General features: G+C 40.6%; 1 protein-coding gene across 3 annotated transcripts in view; it reads left to right on the top strand.

Moving 5' to 3' along the window:
- Positions 1 to 19,094, top strand: part of trim67 (tripartite motif containing 67) — a 78,386-nt gene that overhangs the window by 50,409 nt on the left and 8,883 nt on the right. The window contains exons 6-11 of one of the 3 annotated variants that reach the window (XM_033648642.2): positions 7,863 to 7,943; positions 9,542 to 9,705; positions 10,892 to 11,030; positions 14,600 to 14,724; positions 14,845 to 15,023; positions 17,724 to 17,886. In XM_033648642.2, the coding sequence (XP_033504533.1) occupies positions 7,863 to 7,943; positions 9,542 to 9,705; positions 10,892 to 11,030; positions 14,600 to 14,724; positions 14,845 to 15,023; positions 17,724 to 17,886 (851 nt within the window). The remainder of the gene's footprint in view (positions 1 to 7,862; positions 7,944 to 9,541; positions 9,706 to 10,891; positions 11,031 to 14,599; positions 14,725 to 14,844; positions 15,024 to 17,723; positions 17,887 to 19,094) is intronic. The other 2 variants (XM_033648644.2, XM_033648643.2) reach the window with 2 other exon arrangements.

Genomic DNA, 19,094 nt, shown 5'->3' with positions numbered 1-19,094 from the left:
AACTAGTTTGCTGTCTCTGTCCAGTAGCTGTCCATTAGTCACTCACTCTACAGCAGAAAATGGCACTTCAAAATAAAAGGTGTGCCCCAGAAATTCACCATACTTCAAAATAAAGTATGTTTTTTTACAAACATGACATGTTCGCGAGTCACTTGTGATTTATTTAGAGTAGACCCGAGACCCACCAGTTGGGAACCACTGCCTTAGACTGTATATTATTTAATGTGTTTCTGTGCTAAATATGCCATTTATTCTAATTTCAATTATTTTTTTCCTTATATACCTAATTGTATTCTTAACTTATCAACATTTGTTGTATTTAATGGAGTGCTCCATCAGTTTAGTATTGACAGTATTGATTTGGACTTTAATTACATGCAACCAAATTGGAAAAACAGAGTCTGAAATATCATAAATTTCTTACCAAGAGTAATTGTCAACAAACACTGACTGACAGTTACATTTAAATAAAATCCCAAATTAACGCTAATACAATGGATTCTGTTCATTTTAAAGGAGCTGTATACAGTTTGTATCTGGTTAGATTAGGCTAATTAAACTATGTGATTAAAAGGTTAGCAGATGGGGTAACCATCTTGGAATATTGCTTTAACACCAACTATGTATAAGAATAACAGGAGGTTTTTCCTGTATTTCTCATTCTGTCTAAATTGCCCCTATTTTATGAAAGCACACAGATTATTCTCTCAGACTTATAAAAGCTTGCTCTTGAACCACAGAAGACTGTTTAAAGCCGTTTTCAAGTAGTACCCCTGATTACTCCTCATGATGAGTAAACTGAACTCCAAGCGTAAAGTCAGTTGAGTACCCCTCTAAACGAGCTCTATAAATAAATCAACTTGACATGCCCCTTGATGAAATAAGTGATAACCAATAAACAGCATTTAGTCACCCTCTACTTTGCTTCTGTGCTTTCTTCAAGATGTACAACAATGTACACAACTCATTAACTATTCTTCCACTGTTGCTGCCGAGCAGCCACTTGACATGCATGAGTAAACACAGTGTCCTTTACATTACCTCTGCTGCAGTCTCAGAGATTACCCAGATGTATTGTTAATGTACATTAAATATGTAATCAGCACGATGCATATTTTATGCTGGCATGGGTTAGCAACCCATGGTAGCAGTGGTGAGGCCTAGCAGCCTTATTACAACCAAAATTAGCTACAGCCAACATAGGGAAAATACCCCAAGAGTCAGCGAGAGCAGGGGTGGAAGATGACTCACAGGTGGATTACACGGTAACAGACATTGGAAAGGACACGACTATGACTTGGACCGGTGACTCAGTGAAGGATAGGGGCACGGACCTATCCACCAGTGCTAGAATTAGCAGCACTCAGGGCAAGGTGAGCGCATCTGTAGAGGGCAAAAGTAGCATAGTTGAGAACAAGATGCTTCAGGTTTGTCCTTGCGGCTGGCAGAAAGTAACATCAGTGAAAGGCCTCAGAACTCATCAGGGAAAGAAGAAGTGTGTGGCAAAGAAAGGGCAGAGTAGCCGCATTGATCAGTACTTCCTAAGAAGTCAGTCGAGTCAGTCGGATGAAGTCCAGCGGCAGGTAGAAAACCACAGTTCGCAGGATATCAGTAACGCTGCCACTGAGGAGGAGGGGGTAGTAAGAGAGGATGCAGGTGACACTGAGGCCAGTATGCTAGCCAGAGAAAGAACTATGGAGCAAAAGGTTAGAGTTAGATGGCCTAGAGCAAATGACAGTAAAGAATGGGAGATAGTTAATAGAGACTTGTCAGTAATCTTGAGTAGGCTTAGAGGAAATGCAATACAAAGGTTAGAAAAGATGGGAGATATAATGTATTCATATGGTGTAGAGAGGTTTGGGGTGCATGAGAGAAAGAGGAGTGAGAGGGTACAGTCAGGTAAGTCTAGGCGGCAGAGAGAAATAGAGAAGTTAGTCAAGGAAAGGAGACAGTTAAGAAAGCAGTGGAAAAAGGCTACAGAAGAAGAAAGGGAGGGAATTAAGGTGTTGCAAGAGGAGTTGAGAAGCAGGCTAGCAGTTCTTAGAAGGGCGGAGCATCTCAGGAAAAAGAGGAGGAAGAAGGAATATGCTAGGACAGGTTTTTTCAGGGACCCTTTTAAGTTTGTTAAAGGATTGTTCAGCCAGGAAAAGGGAGGGCAGCTTAAAGCAGAAAGGTTAGAGGTTGAAGAATATTTGAGAAACACGTATTCAGATTTGGAGAAGAATAGGATAGTAGGTTTCCCACCTGATATCCCTCCATTAGGAGGGATAGAGCATGAGATGGATGTCAGGCCACCTAGGTGGAAGGAAGTTCAGGAGGTGGTCAGGCGTGCAAAGGCTTCTTCGGCCCCAGGGCCTAATGGAGTCCCCTACCGGGTTTATAAAAGTGCGCCTGATACCCTTAAATTTTTGTGGAAACAGCTAAGAATAGTTTGGGAAAAACAAATTATACCAAGAGCATGGCGTAGGGCAGGGGGTGTCCTCATTCCTAAGGAGAAGGAGTCTGTGGACCTTAGCCAGTTCCGGATGATTTCTCTCTTGAATGTGGAGGGGAAGATTTTCTTTAGTGTAGTAGCGCAGAGACTAGCTAGCTACTTAGAAAGGAATAGCTTAATAGATACCATGGTGCAGAAGGCAGGAATACCAGGTTTTTCAGGGTGTTTAGAGCATACTAGCATGATCTGGCACCAGATTCAGGCAGCGAAGATTAACAAAAGGGACCTACATGTAATATTTTTAGATCTTGCAAATGCGTTTGGTTCAGTACCGCACAGCCTCATTTGGAGTGCGTTTGACTACTTCAGAGTGCCACAGGTAGTTGTTAACTTAGTGAAAGCATATTTTCAGGATATTAGGTTGTGTCTAAGTACAGCAGGTTTCACAACAGGTTGGCAGAGGCTAGAAATAGGCATCATGGCAGGGTGTACAATTTCTCCATTAGCATTTACTATGGCAATGGAAGTAATCATCAGGGCTTCTAAGTGGGTGGTAGGTGGGGAGAGACGGCAGAATGGGTTGCATCTTCCACCAGTTAGGGCTTACATGGATGACATGACACTGGTGACCACAACAATGCCATGTACAAAGAGGCTACTAGAGAAGGTAAATAAGAACCTCAAGTGGGCCAGCATGAAAATCAAGCCTAGTAAATCTAGAAGCATCTCGATATGTAGAGGGAAGTTAAGTGATAGGAAGTTTGTCATAGATGATGAGGACATCCCAACAATTAGGGAGAAGTCAGTAAAGAGCTTAGGTAGGTGCTACAATGTAGAGTTGAATGATAAGGAACAGGTGGTGAAATTTAGAAAAGATGTGGCTGAAGGATTGGATAGAATAGATAAATCAGAACTTCCAGGAAAGTTGAAGTTGTGGTGTTTGCAATTTGGGCTATATCCTAGGTTAATGTGGCCATTGTCAGTTTATGAAATTCCAACATCTGTTGTGGAAAGAATGGAAAGGTCGGTTAGCTCCTACATTAGGAAGTGGTTGGGCGCTCCTAGGTGCCTAAGTAGTGTTGCATTGTATGGAAGAGGGATACTTCAGCTGCCAGTATCTAGTTTAACAGAGGAATTTAAATGTACCAAGGTCAGGACAGAGCTCTTGTTATCTGGGAGTAAGGACGTGGTAGTTAGGAGTGTGGTTCCAAATCCAACCAAGGGGAGGAAGTGGAACCCAAGATCGGCAGTTCAGGAGGCAGAGGCAGCTCTTAGACATGCAGAGATTGTAGGTAATGTTCAGTTTGGCCGGGGAGGCCTGGGGCTTGGCTCAGGTAAACCGGTATGGAATACAGCAGGCCTCAAAGATAAAAGAAAGCTGGTTGTAGAACAGATACGCAGACAGGAAGAGATAGTAAGGGGTGCAAAGGTAGTGGCCCAGGCTAAACAGGGACAGTGGTTGAATTGGGAAAGTGTAGAGAAGAGGAAGCTTAGTTGGAGGGACCTGTGGAGTATGGAGGAGAATCGTATTAGATTCCTGGTAGGGGCTACATACGATGTGTTACCAACCCCCCAGAACCTAAAACTGTGGGTAAATGAGGACCCATCATGCCCATTGTGTTCACGTACCGCAACTTTAAAGCATATTTTGTCAGGCTGTAAAGTTGGCTTGTCACAAGGCCGATATACATGGCGACATAATCAGGTGTTGAAATGTTTAGCTGCAGGCATCGAAGGGAAACGAAGACAGGTGAATTCAGAAGGTGCTAAGGATAGGGGCTTAGTAATTCAGTTTGTCTGTGAGGGAGAGAAATACAGAAGGGATAAGTTAGTGAGGAGGCAAGGGTGTGGCCGCCTAGAAGGTGCTTGTGATTGGGAAATGCAAGTAGATTTAGGGGGAAAGCTTGTTGTTCCTCAGGAAATAGTCTGTACCAGGCAGAGGCCTCACTTAGTGTTGTGGTCAGTGAGTCAACAGATAGTTTATTTCATTGAGCTGACAGTTCCTTGGGAAGACTCAGTGGAAGAAGCCTATGAAAGAAAAAAGCTTAGATATGCAGACTTAGGAGCAGAAGCTGAGCAGCGAGGATGGAAGACTAGGATTTGTCCAGTGGAAGTGGGGTGTAGGGGATTCATAGCAAGATCAACTGTCTCACTCCTGGGGGAACTCGGAGTGCGGGGACAGAATTTGAGGAAGACAGTGAGGGAAATGTCAGATGAAGCAATTAAATGCAGCCAGTTTATCTATTACAGAAGAAATAATGTCAGCTGGGGGCCAGCAGGGGGAACTACTAAGCAGGGCACATAACTCCTTGAGATCAGGTGGAGAGATCCACTTCCTGTCAGGAGAAATCCAGGAAGAGGAAGTATTTAAGTGTGGGAGTGGCCTATTGGAATCCATCTTGTTTGAGGCCATGCGGCAAGGTGAGTGTGCTTGCTGATCCTGTAAGTCCAGTTAGCTCCTTTAACTTTAGCTTATATTGTAGTTATGCTATGTAGTGTGTGAAATAGAGTATGGTGAATGTGACAGGAAAGCTAGTATCAGCATTGCTTCTGCCTGGAGCTTGCATGTATGGAGCCTGGGTTTGGTTGAAGATGGCAGTGCTGTTTGGGCTGAGAAAGCCATGTGTAAGTAAGAAGGAAATCCAGGAAGAGGAAGGTTATTTAAGTGTGGGAGTGGCCTATTTGAATCCATTTTGTTTGAGACCATGCTGCAAAGTGAGTGTGTTTGCTGATCCTGTGAGTTCATTTATCTCCTTTAACTTTAGCTTACATTGTAGTTATGCTATGTAGCGTGTGAAATAGAGTATGGTGAATGTGCTAGTAAAGGTAGTATCAGCATTGCTTCTGCCTGGAGCTCGCATAAACGGAGCCTGGGCTTGGTTGAAGTTGGCAGTGCTGTTTGGGCTGAGATCACTGTCCAGCCTCCTGGAGGTGTCATTGTTGTGAGGGCTCGTCCTGGGGAGGTAGACTGTACAGCCTAACCCGGCGGGGGAGTGTGATAGCCTAACAAGGCTTCCTTCCCTGGGTCTACCTCCTCTGTGGTAGTATAGGTAAGGTAAAGGAGGTTGTTCGGTTAGTGCGGGGAGCAGTGAGACCTGGCATTAGGGGAGTGTCTCTGGGACGCCAGAGATCACTGTCTAGCCTCCTGGAGGTGTCGTGGGACTAACTAGACGAAACACTGGTGAAAGGAGGTTCCCACCCGATGACCCCAAAGACATGTTAGTTATCACTGCTCACGGGTCTGTATAGTTAAGCCTTGCCATAATAGCTTATTGTAGGGCTTAGGAGGATTATTCACTGAGCGCTGATCCCTTTTTTTTTTTTTTTTTTTTTTTTTATTAGAGCACAAACTTCTTGTGTTTATTTGAATTCATACTGCTCCACTGAGGCATGTAAAGCTCAGGTGTTTTGTTTTGCAGACGTTGATTCAACCTTAGTAAAACACTAAGTAATACGGCATTTATTCAAAATGCATTGTGATCTGTTACCAATATTATGAAGTCATGCCTCTGATTGAGTTGTACTTGAAGAGTTATTTCTCTAATTTGAGCTCCAGTTAAGCGAAACCAAATATGCATGGATGTAGAAGATTTGGTCATCCCCTCTCTGTTCAATAAGGCCAGTGGCACAGAATCCATGTTTCGTCACATTCAAATCCCACTGATCTTACAGAACAAAGCCATAGAGTTCAGAGGTACACCATTTGATCCTATGTCTTTGAATTTCAGTCTTTGACATCCTGAGCTGCGACAAAGTGTCAGAAGTGCTCTGGTTCACAGCCTGAAATTAGTCACCATCATTACTACATATCAACATTCATCTGAAATGAATGAAGTGCTCTGGATTATATTTTTTTCAGTAAATCTTGATGCCCTCTGTAAATCAGCAACTACTTCTAAACTCAACTAATTGGTACCAGATTATATAGTTCTCACCAGGAAACTTCCAAAGAAATTATTAGAAAATGACAGACTCATGAAATAAACATTACCCTTTCCCAACATAAAGTTCTAAATTACAAAGCATATATTTATTTGGGTAGCTGGCCTATAGTCAAATTTAGGTTTGATGAGATATACCAGAAGTAGCTAAAACATATCCATTATGTTTTAGCTTTTATGTTAAACCCCTCAAATTCCTAGACGTCAGTGTCCCCAATGGCGGCTACAACCCTGTTTAAATTTTTGTTTAGAAATATTGCTTTGTATTCTATTTTTGCTGTGTACACTTTATCACATAAACCCTAGGATACATCACAAAACAGCTAAAAAACATTTTATTCCAACCGCAAAAAACTAAGTTTTAGGTTTTAGTTTTCTCTATCTAATTTGTTATCACAAGGAGTTGTAATAGTAGTATTTCTTGTAATATTTTATGCTTCACACTTGGTATGAAAAAAGGGTAAAGATAAGGATTTGTCATATAAACATCTTACTTTTGAATCTCAGCAATTAACTTTGTCAGTAAAATGTAGAATATGAACTCTTAAAAAAGGGGTGTCCAACATGTCCAACCAAAAGAATACCCTGAAATTCCAACTTATCAAAACACAAATTCTGTTTCTGGGGTGAAACAATATTTTTTAAGGATTTATATGTATGAAAAACAGTGATTTATAAAATATTTCAATCGGCTCTCATTTTTTTAAACTTCTAAACTTGCCCTGTGCCAAGAAAGCACCGTTGTCCCAGACATGAATTTACAGCTACGGATGGTCAAAAAATCTGTTAGAAGCCTTCAAATGCCTTCAAATTTAAAACTAACAACATGCACTGTTAACATTAGTGTAAAAATGTACTGCTTCAATCATCTTTGTTTTAAAAATGTTTTTAGTGAAAATGTTAGCCCTTTAAAGATCTCAGAATTTGTCAACTCTCTTTTTTACAAGAATATAATTTAATTATGCATAAAAGGACTCACTTCCTGGTTACCAAAAAGGCAGGAATATTGCTAAAGTACTGGTAAGCTATATATATATATTTTAAAATAAATAATTGCGGTCTTTTCTAAACAATAGATATTTGGGTCAAAGCCTCTGTTGTGTCCTAATATGCAGATGACACTACATTTTATATTGATGAAACTTTGTATGAAGTTTACGTTACCTTTCAAAATAACTTATCAGTAAGAGCTTTTCTGATATAAGAAGTGAATTATGATGACCTGCAAGTCGAAAATATATGATGAAAACCACAATGTTACATACCAGTTCACTGTGTATGTTCAGTACATGTCATGACGTTGGTGTCTTCTCTTTATTTTGGTGATAGAGCACACGCTCTTCAAAGCATCAGTGAATACAGACCTCTTGTCATGTTTGTAATGCAATCTCTCCACTGGTCTCACTGTCAGTTACAGCTGCTTTATATGCCATCTTCTGTTTAAGTGCTCTTGTATTAAAACATCCAAACCAACATCATATTTCCAGATGTGCAGGAGAGTCCGTTAATGAAACAAATGCAGGCAGCAGACAGTGGTGAGGCTGAGATGGAGACAGAAGGCCCCGGAGGTACTTTTCACAGTGAACCTCTGTTTTCCTCTCTTGAATTTATATCTGTTACTCCTTCCTCGTCCCTCAGCCCCTGACTCTGGTTGGAAACTCACTGGTCTTTTTGTCCCCCACAGCGTCTACCTGGTCTCCTTCCTCTGCATGGTTTTTGTTTTCCAGCTCCTCTCCAATGAATGGCACGTCTGCAAAATAGTGCTGCCTTCACTGGAACACTGGAACACAAAGTTTCCAAAAATTACAGAAACTTACAGAAATTTGTTGCCTGAAGTACTTCTCTGTCTCTCATGCTAGTCTTTGCTTCTTCTTTTTTTATCTAAATTATATATATTCATTGAGCTTTTTGAGCTTCATTGACCTTTTTGAGGGAATGTGTATTAAACATCTTCCCATATTTTTTTTTCCCTGACTGGGAAAATAGTTATAAATTAAATTGCAGAATGTTTCTTGTTATATAAAATAAATAATTAAGCTAAATAATGCAATGCATTTTTAGTGAAATATGTAAAAAAAATTGGATTTGAAACAGCGTAAACAAAACAAAAACATTCTGCTGAAAAGAGAATTAATACAAATTATGAAAATAGCATCTAAATATAATATATTTTACTGTATATAAATATATAATTAATTCAAATTAAGAATATTTGTTATCAATATTATATCAAATCATTATCTTGTGGCTGAGCATGAATCAAAGAACTACTTTGTCTACAAATGCTGTGAAGAATATTGAATTTAAATATTAATATTAATAAAGTGAGTCTATACACTGTTTACTGCATCACTCCTACAATGTTATTCCCTCTGTCATGACTGCTGCCTTTCCTCTGTGTCTTCACCACGACTTATTTTGGTCTAGAAAGATCAGATAACAAAGAAACGATGAATGAAACAGATTTCATCACCCTGAGATCTCCACTCGTATGTGGTTATTTTTACCCTGTTTTTGTTGTTAGTGTTTGTTTCAGCTCCTTTCTGGAATGCATTTGTGTCCTATTTGTTAGCACAAGTTTTATCACCATCAGGGTTAGACGGATTTGTCTTTTTATGAGAAAAATTCTTTGATATGATGTTGGTTCCTCCCTTTCTTGGCTTCTGTAACCAGCTGAGAATTCTGACCTGAATCAAGCTACTAGCTAATTTGGTAGTTTGTATCTAAAGATACATATCATTTGAGGGGTAAGAAATAAGCAAAGTAGTGTTCAAATAATTGCTGCTTGAAGCTTATGCAACATCTAGTAGTCTTTGAAGCTTATATCAGTCTAACCCTATGCATCACTGCTACCTCAATAAGTGTATAACGTCCTCACATTGCCTATTTAAAGCCTCCACTGATGCCCAGCTGTTGCCCTGTAAATGAACCCGGAGGTCTTTCACCTTTAAGGCTCGTTTTTATTTTTATCTCCCACTAGATCCACAATAAGCTCCTCTTTCCCTCCCTTTCTGTTGTTCAAAGGCAACCAGCCAGCTGACGACACCACCCTGTTCATCTTCCTTTTCTCGTCATCCATTCACCCTTTCATTTCTCCCTCCTCTCACGCCCCTAATGCGCCCCCAATTATAATCTGTACATCTCATCCTTCTATTTCACCCCATAGTAGAGCCTGGACCTGCAGTGCCGGCGGCTCCTCTCCTGCAGCTAGAGAAGTGCTGCACTAGGAACAACAGCGCCACCCTGGCCTGGAGGGTAACTGCGCCCCCTGCCAGCCCCATCGAGGGGTACATCCTGGAGCTGGACGACGGCAACGGAGGACAGTACAGGGTCGGTACCTCACGAAAACACATACTAAGTCACAATACATACTGTGTGGACATGCCACTAATATGACAGTAATCCAATTAAAATGCAGCTGTCACTGCTTTTTTATTTTATTGTTAATTATCCATATGCTGCTCAACTCTGACAAAGGCAGATAATAGTTTATGTGTGTTATTTTTGTGTCATCAGTGGTTACTCGTCTTTACTTATACATGATTCCATGTATACATTTTATATGTTTAAGCAATGAACATACATGTGAATGCACTGAAAGAAGTATTTCACCTATTCCTACTGTCTATGCAGTAGAAAGGTGCAAATACTTTTGAAACTGGTGCTACATGACCAGAGAAAACAAGAGACAGAAAAACCTACAGCTACCAGAATGCACTGCACTGGACCAATAATAGCTCCCGCTGGTGGGTGACATAATTTTAGCTTGTATGTTTGACACATTTGAAAACGGTCTCATACTTCATACTTACTTAAATGGTAAGCTAACATATGTTTCTTAAAACATTTGAGGTGAGAAAAAAGCAACTCAGTCACAGAATCTTGGTTTATATTTGATCAGCTCAGGGTACTTTTACCGTTTGATTCCAGTTTTATCAGCCTCTGTTTTCACTACGCAGAAAACAGTATCGCACAGAATTCCACAAACTCTTCCAATTACAGCTAAACAGTGTACTAAGATATTTTCTGTTGACATTTTAGGTGAGAAATAGACAACGCAGTTACGAAATCTCGGTTTATATTTGGTCCTGCTTTTGGACCTACTCCAGAGAAGGTCCATCTCCAGTGTGGCTTGGCGTGACACGGCGCATCCAAACTGATATTAGAAACACAAATCGGCACTGCATGGCTTTACTCGGAGCTGCCAGTACTGACAAAGGAAAAAGGGTATTTATGTCCATGGTGGCGGCATTGGTGACAAGCAATACAATAATGCAGAAGTACAATCTGTAATTCGTGCAACAGCCCCAGAGCCAGTTTTGCGGTATCTGACACTACTGAGCTAGGAGATGAGTAGGGAGATCCGGGTGCTGGTAGAATGGAGGGAAGTTTACCACAGTTCATTTACACATACCACCAAAATTGTTATGATACAAAGCTGGTTGAAAATTGGTGAAGTGTCCCTTTAAACTGCTTTTTTAAATGATGCTACTGAAATGTGTGTGTGTGTCCTCAGGAGGTGTACGTGGGGAAGGAGACGGTGTGTACGGTGGACGGCCTCCATTTTAACAGCTCCTACAACGCCAGGGTGAAGGCCTACAATGCCATCGGTGTGGGGCCGTACAGCAAGACTGTGGTGCTCAAGACCTCGGACGGTAGGCTGTGTGTGTTTGTGTGTGTGTGTGTGTGTGTGTGTGTGTGTGTGTGTGTCTGTGTGTGTGTGTGTGGATATCTGTGTGTGTGTTCTAACTTTGCATCCAGTTTGCATCAGATTGGCACAGACAGGCTGAAAAAGGAAAATGTCCATCTCCTTTAGGATATTGTTTCTTGATTGTCTTGATGTGTTTTCCAACAGAGTAGTTTTGTTAGCGGTGATCTTGAGCTTCTGGTCTCTTGACACAAATAAAAGGTTTCTATGCAGGATTGTCAGTTTCTACATGTAAACATTCTTGCTAGCGAAAATGAAACTTAAAGCCAACCCCAGATTTACTCGTTTGGCGTTTCGCCTCGCTGTATTTGCATTTTTCTTGGTGCTATCTCTCTCGGATGTCCACTGCCTACGGTCTGGCACCTGGTCGCTACCTTTTAGAAAGAAAAACTGTGCATAGTATATCTTTAATTTGTATCATCTAACATCAGTACGACAAACTTCTAAGATAATGAGTGTTGAGGCTTTTTAAGGGTGAAAATGGAAGAATAAAAGGCATAGAGTGCGTTATACGGACGGTGAAGAGAGGAGAAGAGAGTGGATGAAAAGAAAGGAAAGGAGTACAGGAAAGGAAAGAAAGAAAAGAGAGAAGTCGAAGGGGAGAAGGAAGGAAAGGGAGGGAGACAAAAGGAAAGGAAGGGAGAGGCAAAGGGAAGGGAAAAAGGCAAAATAAAGGGGAGTAGATAAGAAATAAAGGAAAGGGATTGGAAAGGACAAAGGAGGGCAAAACAGGAGAGAAAAAAGGGAGAAAAGGAGAGAATAGGTAAACAACAAAGCAAAGGAAAAAGGGGGTAGACAAGCAAAAAGGGAATGGAAAGGAAGAGAATGGACAAAGAAGTAGGAAAGGAAAAGTGATGTAAAGAGGAGGAAAGAACGAAAAGGAAAGACAAGTAAAGTAGAAGAGGGCAAAGGAAAAGAAAGGAAATGAAAGGAGTCAGAGAAAGAAGGACACAAAAAAGGAACCATGACAAAACCTTGTATAACTGCAGTGGGCTGAGGGTGGAGAGTCACACTGACTGACACACACTGTCTCACTTTGCCAGCCACTAACAACAATGGACATTAGTCTGTTTTCTGACTGATAACCGCTCATCCCTCCCGCCCTCTTCCTCTTTTTCTCTCTGTCATCTTTTTTTCTTTGCCAACTCGCCCTCTCTCTTTCTCTCACCCCTCATCGCCACCTCCTTCTCTTTCCTCGAGGACTATAGCGTCCTACAGCTACATGGAGAGAAAAAAAGGGATGTGACTCGACTTGTTGGCATGACGAGTGAATGAGCAGGCATTAGGGGCAGTCGCTGCGACACAAACACTGATTTTTATGTACAGTTTCTTAGTATGATCCTGTGTGTGTATGTATATTGTATGTGTCGCAGGTTATTTAATGATGCAGCATATGGCTGTAGCTTGCTGATGAAGCATTTCTGTCCCCAGGCCTGGATAGTAAATGTGTTCCTGATGTTTCAGCCTGTAGTGTGTGTGTGTGTGTGTGTGTGTGTGTGTGCTTTTACCCTGCAGCTAAACTCACTCACACTCTGGCCGGAAGGAACCAACTGTTAATACATGTGTTATGTTATTATTTGACTGTTAGCTATACTGCATATTGTCACAAAACATCAAATTGATGTGAATATTGGTTGACTATATCTATTGTTGGTGAGAGATACAACTGAAGAATTCTGTTAATTATTTATTTATTTATTCTTTAAAGATATTTTTTGGGCCATTTTGCCTTTAATGGACAGGACAGGTAAGTGTGAAGGGGGGAGAGAGAGAGGGGATGACATGCAGCAAAAGGCCACAGGTTGGATTCGAACCCGGGCCGCTGCGGCAACAGTCTTGTACATGGGGTGCCTGCTCTACCACTAAGCCACTGACACCCCATTCTCTTAATTATTAATCCAGTTTAGCAGCATATCCATATCCAATTACTTCTCATCTGAATGAAGAGAGGCTGAATTATTTCTTGTTTATCAAAATGAATTAATGAAGGGAGCTGCAGAGTGTACATTTACCCTCTCCTTTCAGTTTTCTTAATCATAATTTGTCTAAATTATAGGGATTGTGCAACAGTGAATTGCTGCTTTGGCAGTTTTTCCCTCATCATCTCAATCAAGTTTCACGTTATATACACATAATATTTTCTCTAGCCATGGCAACATAAGTGACATGGCATGATATAGTGATTAAGAAAAAGATTATCATTATAACAGGATGTTAGAAATATAGCGCATTTTTGTTCCTCAGTGTGGCTTGATGAAAAATGATTATTGAGCACTGTCAAGATGATGCAGAGCTGGGGTTGGGGACCAAGCAGAGAGGCAACAATGACACAGAAGTTACTGACAAAAATTGAGGGTTTTTATTTACCCAAAAAAATGCATGAAAAATTTCAAACCAAGAGATGAACAACTATGCCTATAAAAGAGGTCAACATAACATAACTATACTCAATATTGTTGCTAAACAAGGTGTTAACTGAACAAACCTGACCTGTCCAAACGACACACGAGGGAGCATATATTGGCTTGGCCAAACCAAATAGAAGAGGTAAACAAAATGGATGGCAACTACAACTAAAACCAAATCCTCCCTATAACATGGCAGCACATGGTTTTATCCAATGAGCTAGCTCCAGGATTTAAGAGTCCTCAGCCCTCAGCCACACCTTTTGCTCCACCAGGAAGTGACCTCCCCAAACAACCACTGTAACTAAAAGACGAAGAAAGAGGTGATTCATGTCAAAGACTTTGCCTGTGCAACCCTACAATGTTAGAATGTACGATGCGATGCGATACGATACGATACGATATACTTTATCATCCCTGTAGGGAAATTTGTCTTTGACTTAAGTGCTGTGCACATTGCCTGCTTCCACAAAAAAAACAAAAAACACATCACACATAAATACACAACCATACATACATTAAGAGGGCACTATGGCACTATTGCTTAACCCTAACAGGCTATTTACTATTTAGGATATTAATTGAGATAGGCACAAAGGAGTTTTTAAACCTATTCAGTTTACATTTGGTTGCTCTGTATCGTCTTCCAGACGGTAAAAGTTCATACTCAGAATAAAGGACGTGTGATGGGTCAGATAAAACTCTCTGAGCCTGCCCAAGAACAGACTGCTCAAAGTTTAACTTAAACTATGTAAGGTTAAAAGCAAATAAAGAGATTCTAAATCAAACCAACTGTGTGATGTGAATTGTTTAGGTATGGCTGACCATAAATGAAGGTAGATAACAAACTAATGAGTTGAAAGAGTGTGGATTGGGAAGACTTTACCATATGTGGCTGTGACCATCACAGCTGGTAAAATGACATTACAATATGCTTTGGAAAACTCAGGTGTAAAACCAGTTTGTGTGGGTGTTGACTGACTACATGGGTCAGAAAGGTGGCACAGACTTTTAGAAACTACTTCTTCTGTCTTTTTTGATAACTTTCCAAAACGATGAAAGCTAGCAGGCAGATGTGGCATCATGACCGAGTGTTTTTTCCTTCCCACAGTGGCTTGGTTCTCCTTCGACCCCACCACAGCTCATCGGGACATCGTTCTGTCAAATGAAAACCAAACAGTCACCTGTAGCAGTTACGATGACCGTGTGGTGCTGGGAACTGCTGCTTTTTCCAAAGTAAACACTCACTGGTTATATTATAGATCAGATTTCTTTCTTATGTGAGTGAGCAGGTGACTTAAATGACTTTCAACACAAAGATTAATAAACTTGATTCTAATTCGATATGAATCTCAGGGGATTCACTACTGGGAGGTCAGCATCGATCGCTATGACAACCACCCAGACCCTGCCTTTGGCGTGGCGAGGATCAACACCATGAAAGACATGATGTTGGGGAAAGATGACAAGGCGTGGGCCATGTATGTGGACAACAATCGCTCCTGGTTCATGCACAACAACTCCCACACCAACAGGTAGGTGTATACTATAGTCTGTGATTTTTAAGGCCAGTGGTAGGATGTGGATGGAAGCTATAGTTCATATTAGGTGTTTTAGGACCAAGCAGTTCTGGGGACTTTTGAGAGGAACTACACACTAGGCAACTCCCTTGAAAAACTCCATTCCTGCTTTTTAGCATTTGGATCTGATTGAGAGGCTAAGGACACTATCCGCAGACAGCCTGTCACTCAGAGCAGCCCACCCTTAATTATCCGTACCTGTATGCCTTAATAAAATGAAAGCGGATGTGTAGCTGTAGAGACTGAAACTGCCAGGTGGTAAATATGTTTATTTCTGCTGTAAAGATGGGCATTTTAACATGGGGGTCTGGGGGTACCACTTGGAGTGAGCCTCTAGTACCATTCAAGGAACTATGGGTTTTGGCACTTCGGCATTGGCTTCATTTTTCAGCCCTGGACATTACCTCTTGGCTTTGAAGAGTCAACATTGCATTGTATTTCCACCGATGCATATATGCTCAGTAAAGCCTCAACTTAGTGTCTTTTTTGTTGTCTCTTGTCTACACAGCTAATGGGTTTTTAAAAATGGTGGGTCCTGGTGCTAGATTGTCTCATGTGTTCAACCAATCACCTTACACTTGCTTCATTCATGGTTCCTCTTGAGGTGGAGTACCTTCTCTTAAATAGGAGCCTTAAAAAGTAGAAGGAGGACAACGACTACCTGATATTAGATTTTTACTTACCGGTACAAATCATGCATACTTTCTAAGAGGTTTTTAAGTTAAAACTACGTACTTGATGTTAAGGTTAAAAAGGTCCCCTCTGTTGATGTTCTTATACACCACACAAACGTCCTCAGCAGAAGTGAGGAAAATATCGGAGAAGGTACGGTCATGGTGACAGTGACAGTGTTCGAGGAGACAGAATTTGGCTATTGAAGTCACTGGGGAGGACACTGCACTCTCACTTCCACCCGTCATATCGTTTTTGTTCCAACTTTGACCAAAAAATCTGTCCACCAGATTAAAAAACACACATTATGTAATGTTTACTGACATTTTATTTTTAAATCTACATATGGACATTTGTTGTCCTTGTTATTGGTGTCCAAACAGATCATGGCTCTGTCCAGCAGAGGTTAAGATCCTGCTGACACCAAACTCTGGTTCCTCGAATGCTGTCACTATTGTTGTGACTGTTCCTCCCTTTATGTTTACCGTGGTGTAGTATAATACAACAGCTACAGAGGGGACCTTTTGAATCTAATATTAGATTACAATTACACAATACGTCCATCGGCTGAGGGAGATTGTGTAATACAGTTGAAGGCTCCAGAACAGCTACTACTTAACTACTTTTGTTAAGTGTTATTTCAAAGGTCAAGAATGACCTTTCAGTCTCAGCTTTGTTAATGGTATATGAATAATGTAATAATGCTTGTATGCGTCAGTTATAAACCATTTGTAAAAACAACTTTTGAATTGCCAGGTTGTGAAAATCCAACCAATATGTATTTATTGAAGACTTTAATATAAGATAAGATAAGATAAGAAAGGATAAGATGGTACTTTATTGATTCCAAACTGGGAAATTCTTCTTCTTAAACATTGGTAGATTATACCATTTAATTAATGGAACACTCCTTTATTAAAAACTCTGTAACGTTTGTAACTGCGGACCTGATAGCTTATTATAAAGTTGAAGCTCACAATCCTTTATCAATATTGTACTCACTTTATAATAGGTTAAGTCTGCAGCTATGAATGTTGGTAAATTATTTACTTGAAGAATCCATCATCATCAAGTCCACACTTTAAGTGTTACCACCAGCTGAGGTTTTTTTTTAACAACCTGAAACTCAAAAGTTGAAGGTACTGACATTTAAAAAAATTATAAAATTATTTAATAACAAAAATGCCAACTTTTGAACTTGTTTGCCTTATTAAGAAATGGTCCTCATCTTTTGAACTTGTATGTCAATAAGCACAGCAGGAGGCACTCTCTTCTTCCATTCATTAGGTGTTGTGCATTAAATCTCACACAGCAAAGGACACACACACACACACACACACACACACACACAGGATAATGATACATACACAGGATGACAGAGGGACCCCAGGGGCTCATACAATACCGACTAACAAACACATCAGGGAGCAGCAGCAGCCTGCAGGAGACATCAAAACATCTCTCTGCACCATCTCTCTTAGTGTCACGCCGACACTATCAAACCCTCATTAAACATTTATTTACAAAAATACGTCTATACTTCAGAGGGAAGAAGTCGACATTTCACAGGAATAATGTGAACCCTCTGACTTGTCTTTCTCTACCTTGGTCCGTCCAGACTGCACATTTATTCCTTGTGCCGTTTGCTTTCATGTCGTTAATCATCTCATGTCTGTATTTCAGTGTTATTTACCACATATTGATTCCTCTGTCTCTCTCAGAGCGCTGACTCTCACTCAGTCCCGAGGCAGGTGTCATGTGTTTGAATCATGGCTATGTGCCTGCTTACATGTATAAGGGTGGTTTCACACCTTTGCTTCTATGCAAAAACACAATTTCAGTCCCACAGTGGGTCCTTTAGCATAGAAGGAAACATCTGTAGTGTTCATTTAGTGTCCATTTTTGTCACTCTTTGAACTGACTACGGGATTTCAATTTGTCCATCTGTTGTGTGTGTGTGTGTGTGTGTGTGTGTGCGTATAGGGCGGAGGGAGGCATCACTAAGGGCTCGACCGTGGGCATCCTGCTGGACCTGACCAAACACACACTGACTTTCTACATCAACAAGGAGCAGCATGGTCCGACTGCCTTTGAGAACCTGGATGGTGTCTTTGTACCCGCTGTCAGCCTCAACAGAAACGTGCAGGTCAGTGTGTGTGTGTGTGTGTGTGTGTGTGTGTGTGTTGGTATATGATGTGTTCTTTAGCATGTATGAATAAGCAAACTGTGATAAACTCAGCTGGGAACGTATTTTAGTTGACACCAGAGCTGCCAAGACTACTCACAGAAGTGTCAAAGATGCTGAATTTTGAACAAATGCAGCGTTATATTCTCAGCTTTTAGTTGTGCACTTTGGAGTCACACTCTTGGATGTGCTAATGTTACAAATACTGGTGAAATAATTAATCACTAAGGTTATCAACAAGAAATGATTCAAAGCAAAACTGCTTCCAGCATATTAATGTGAGGATTTACTGCCTGTTCCTGTTTTATGTCACCGTGAACTGAATATCTTGAATAAACAAACAAATTGAAAACATCACCTTGGGCTCTGAGAACGTGTTAGAGCCAAACATCAGTCACAGGGCTGGTTTATGTTCTGCTGCTGCAGCATTCAGTGTCCCCTTATTTCCAAAATACTAAAGGTGTGAACCTTGTTGCAATCTGTTTGGCTGCTTTTAATGCTCCAAAGCACTCGACTGAAGCACTAAGTTGTGTTTGTGACATCTGAACTTGGAAGTGGGAGTTTAAGAGGAGCACTTGAAGGCAGCAAACTACCTATTTATCTTTCTCCAACTAGTGCTGCACAAGTTTGTAGCTCCATAAATATTTACAGCCAAAGGAATGTCAGCTGATATACTCTCTGGCTGTTTTCTAACACAAATAGTGAATAAAACAGTGAATTTTTGGTAGAATTAATATTTATTAACATTACAAATGATCACATGATTGGCTGATTAGTTATTTGCGTTAATGAGCAGTTGTACAGGTGTACCTAATAAAGTGGCCGGTGAGTGTATATTACTACAACAAGAAAAGTTTTATATAATGACAATAAATTATTTCATAATAATAACAAGATGAATAGAATAATGTTCTAACAATAACATTTTCTTGTTATACCGTGAAAATATCTTTAAAACGTGGAAAACATCTTGTCTCTGAACTTTTCACTTGATACTGATCTGTTTTTTCTTCTGGTGTGGCAGCAGAACGCCACCATACATGTTTAATTATATATGAAAAATTACAAGTTTGTTATTTGGGGGCAGCAGTAGCTCAGTCCATAGGGACTTGGGTTGGGAACTGGAGGGTCGCCTGTTCAAGTCCCCGTCCGGACCAAAAATATGGAGC

Source organism: Epinephelus lanceolatus, chromosome 13, assembly GCF_041903045.1.
Source record: "Epinephelus lanceolatus isolate andai-2023 chromosome 13, ASM4190304v1, whole genome shotgun sequence".
Taxonomy (NCBI): domain Eukaryota; kingdom Metazoa; phylum Chordata; class Actinopteri; order Perciformes; family Serranidae; genus Epinephelus; species Epinephelus lanceolatus.
This window is presented reverse-complemented; position numbering and strand designations above follow the sequence as displayed.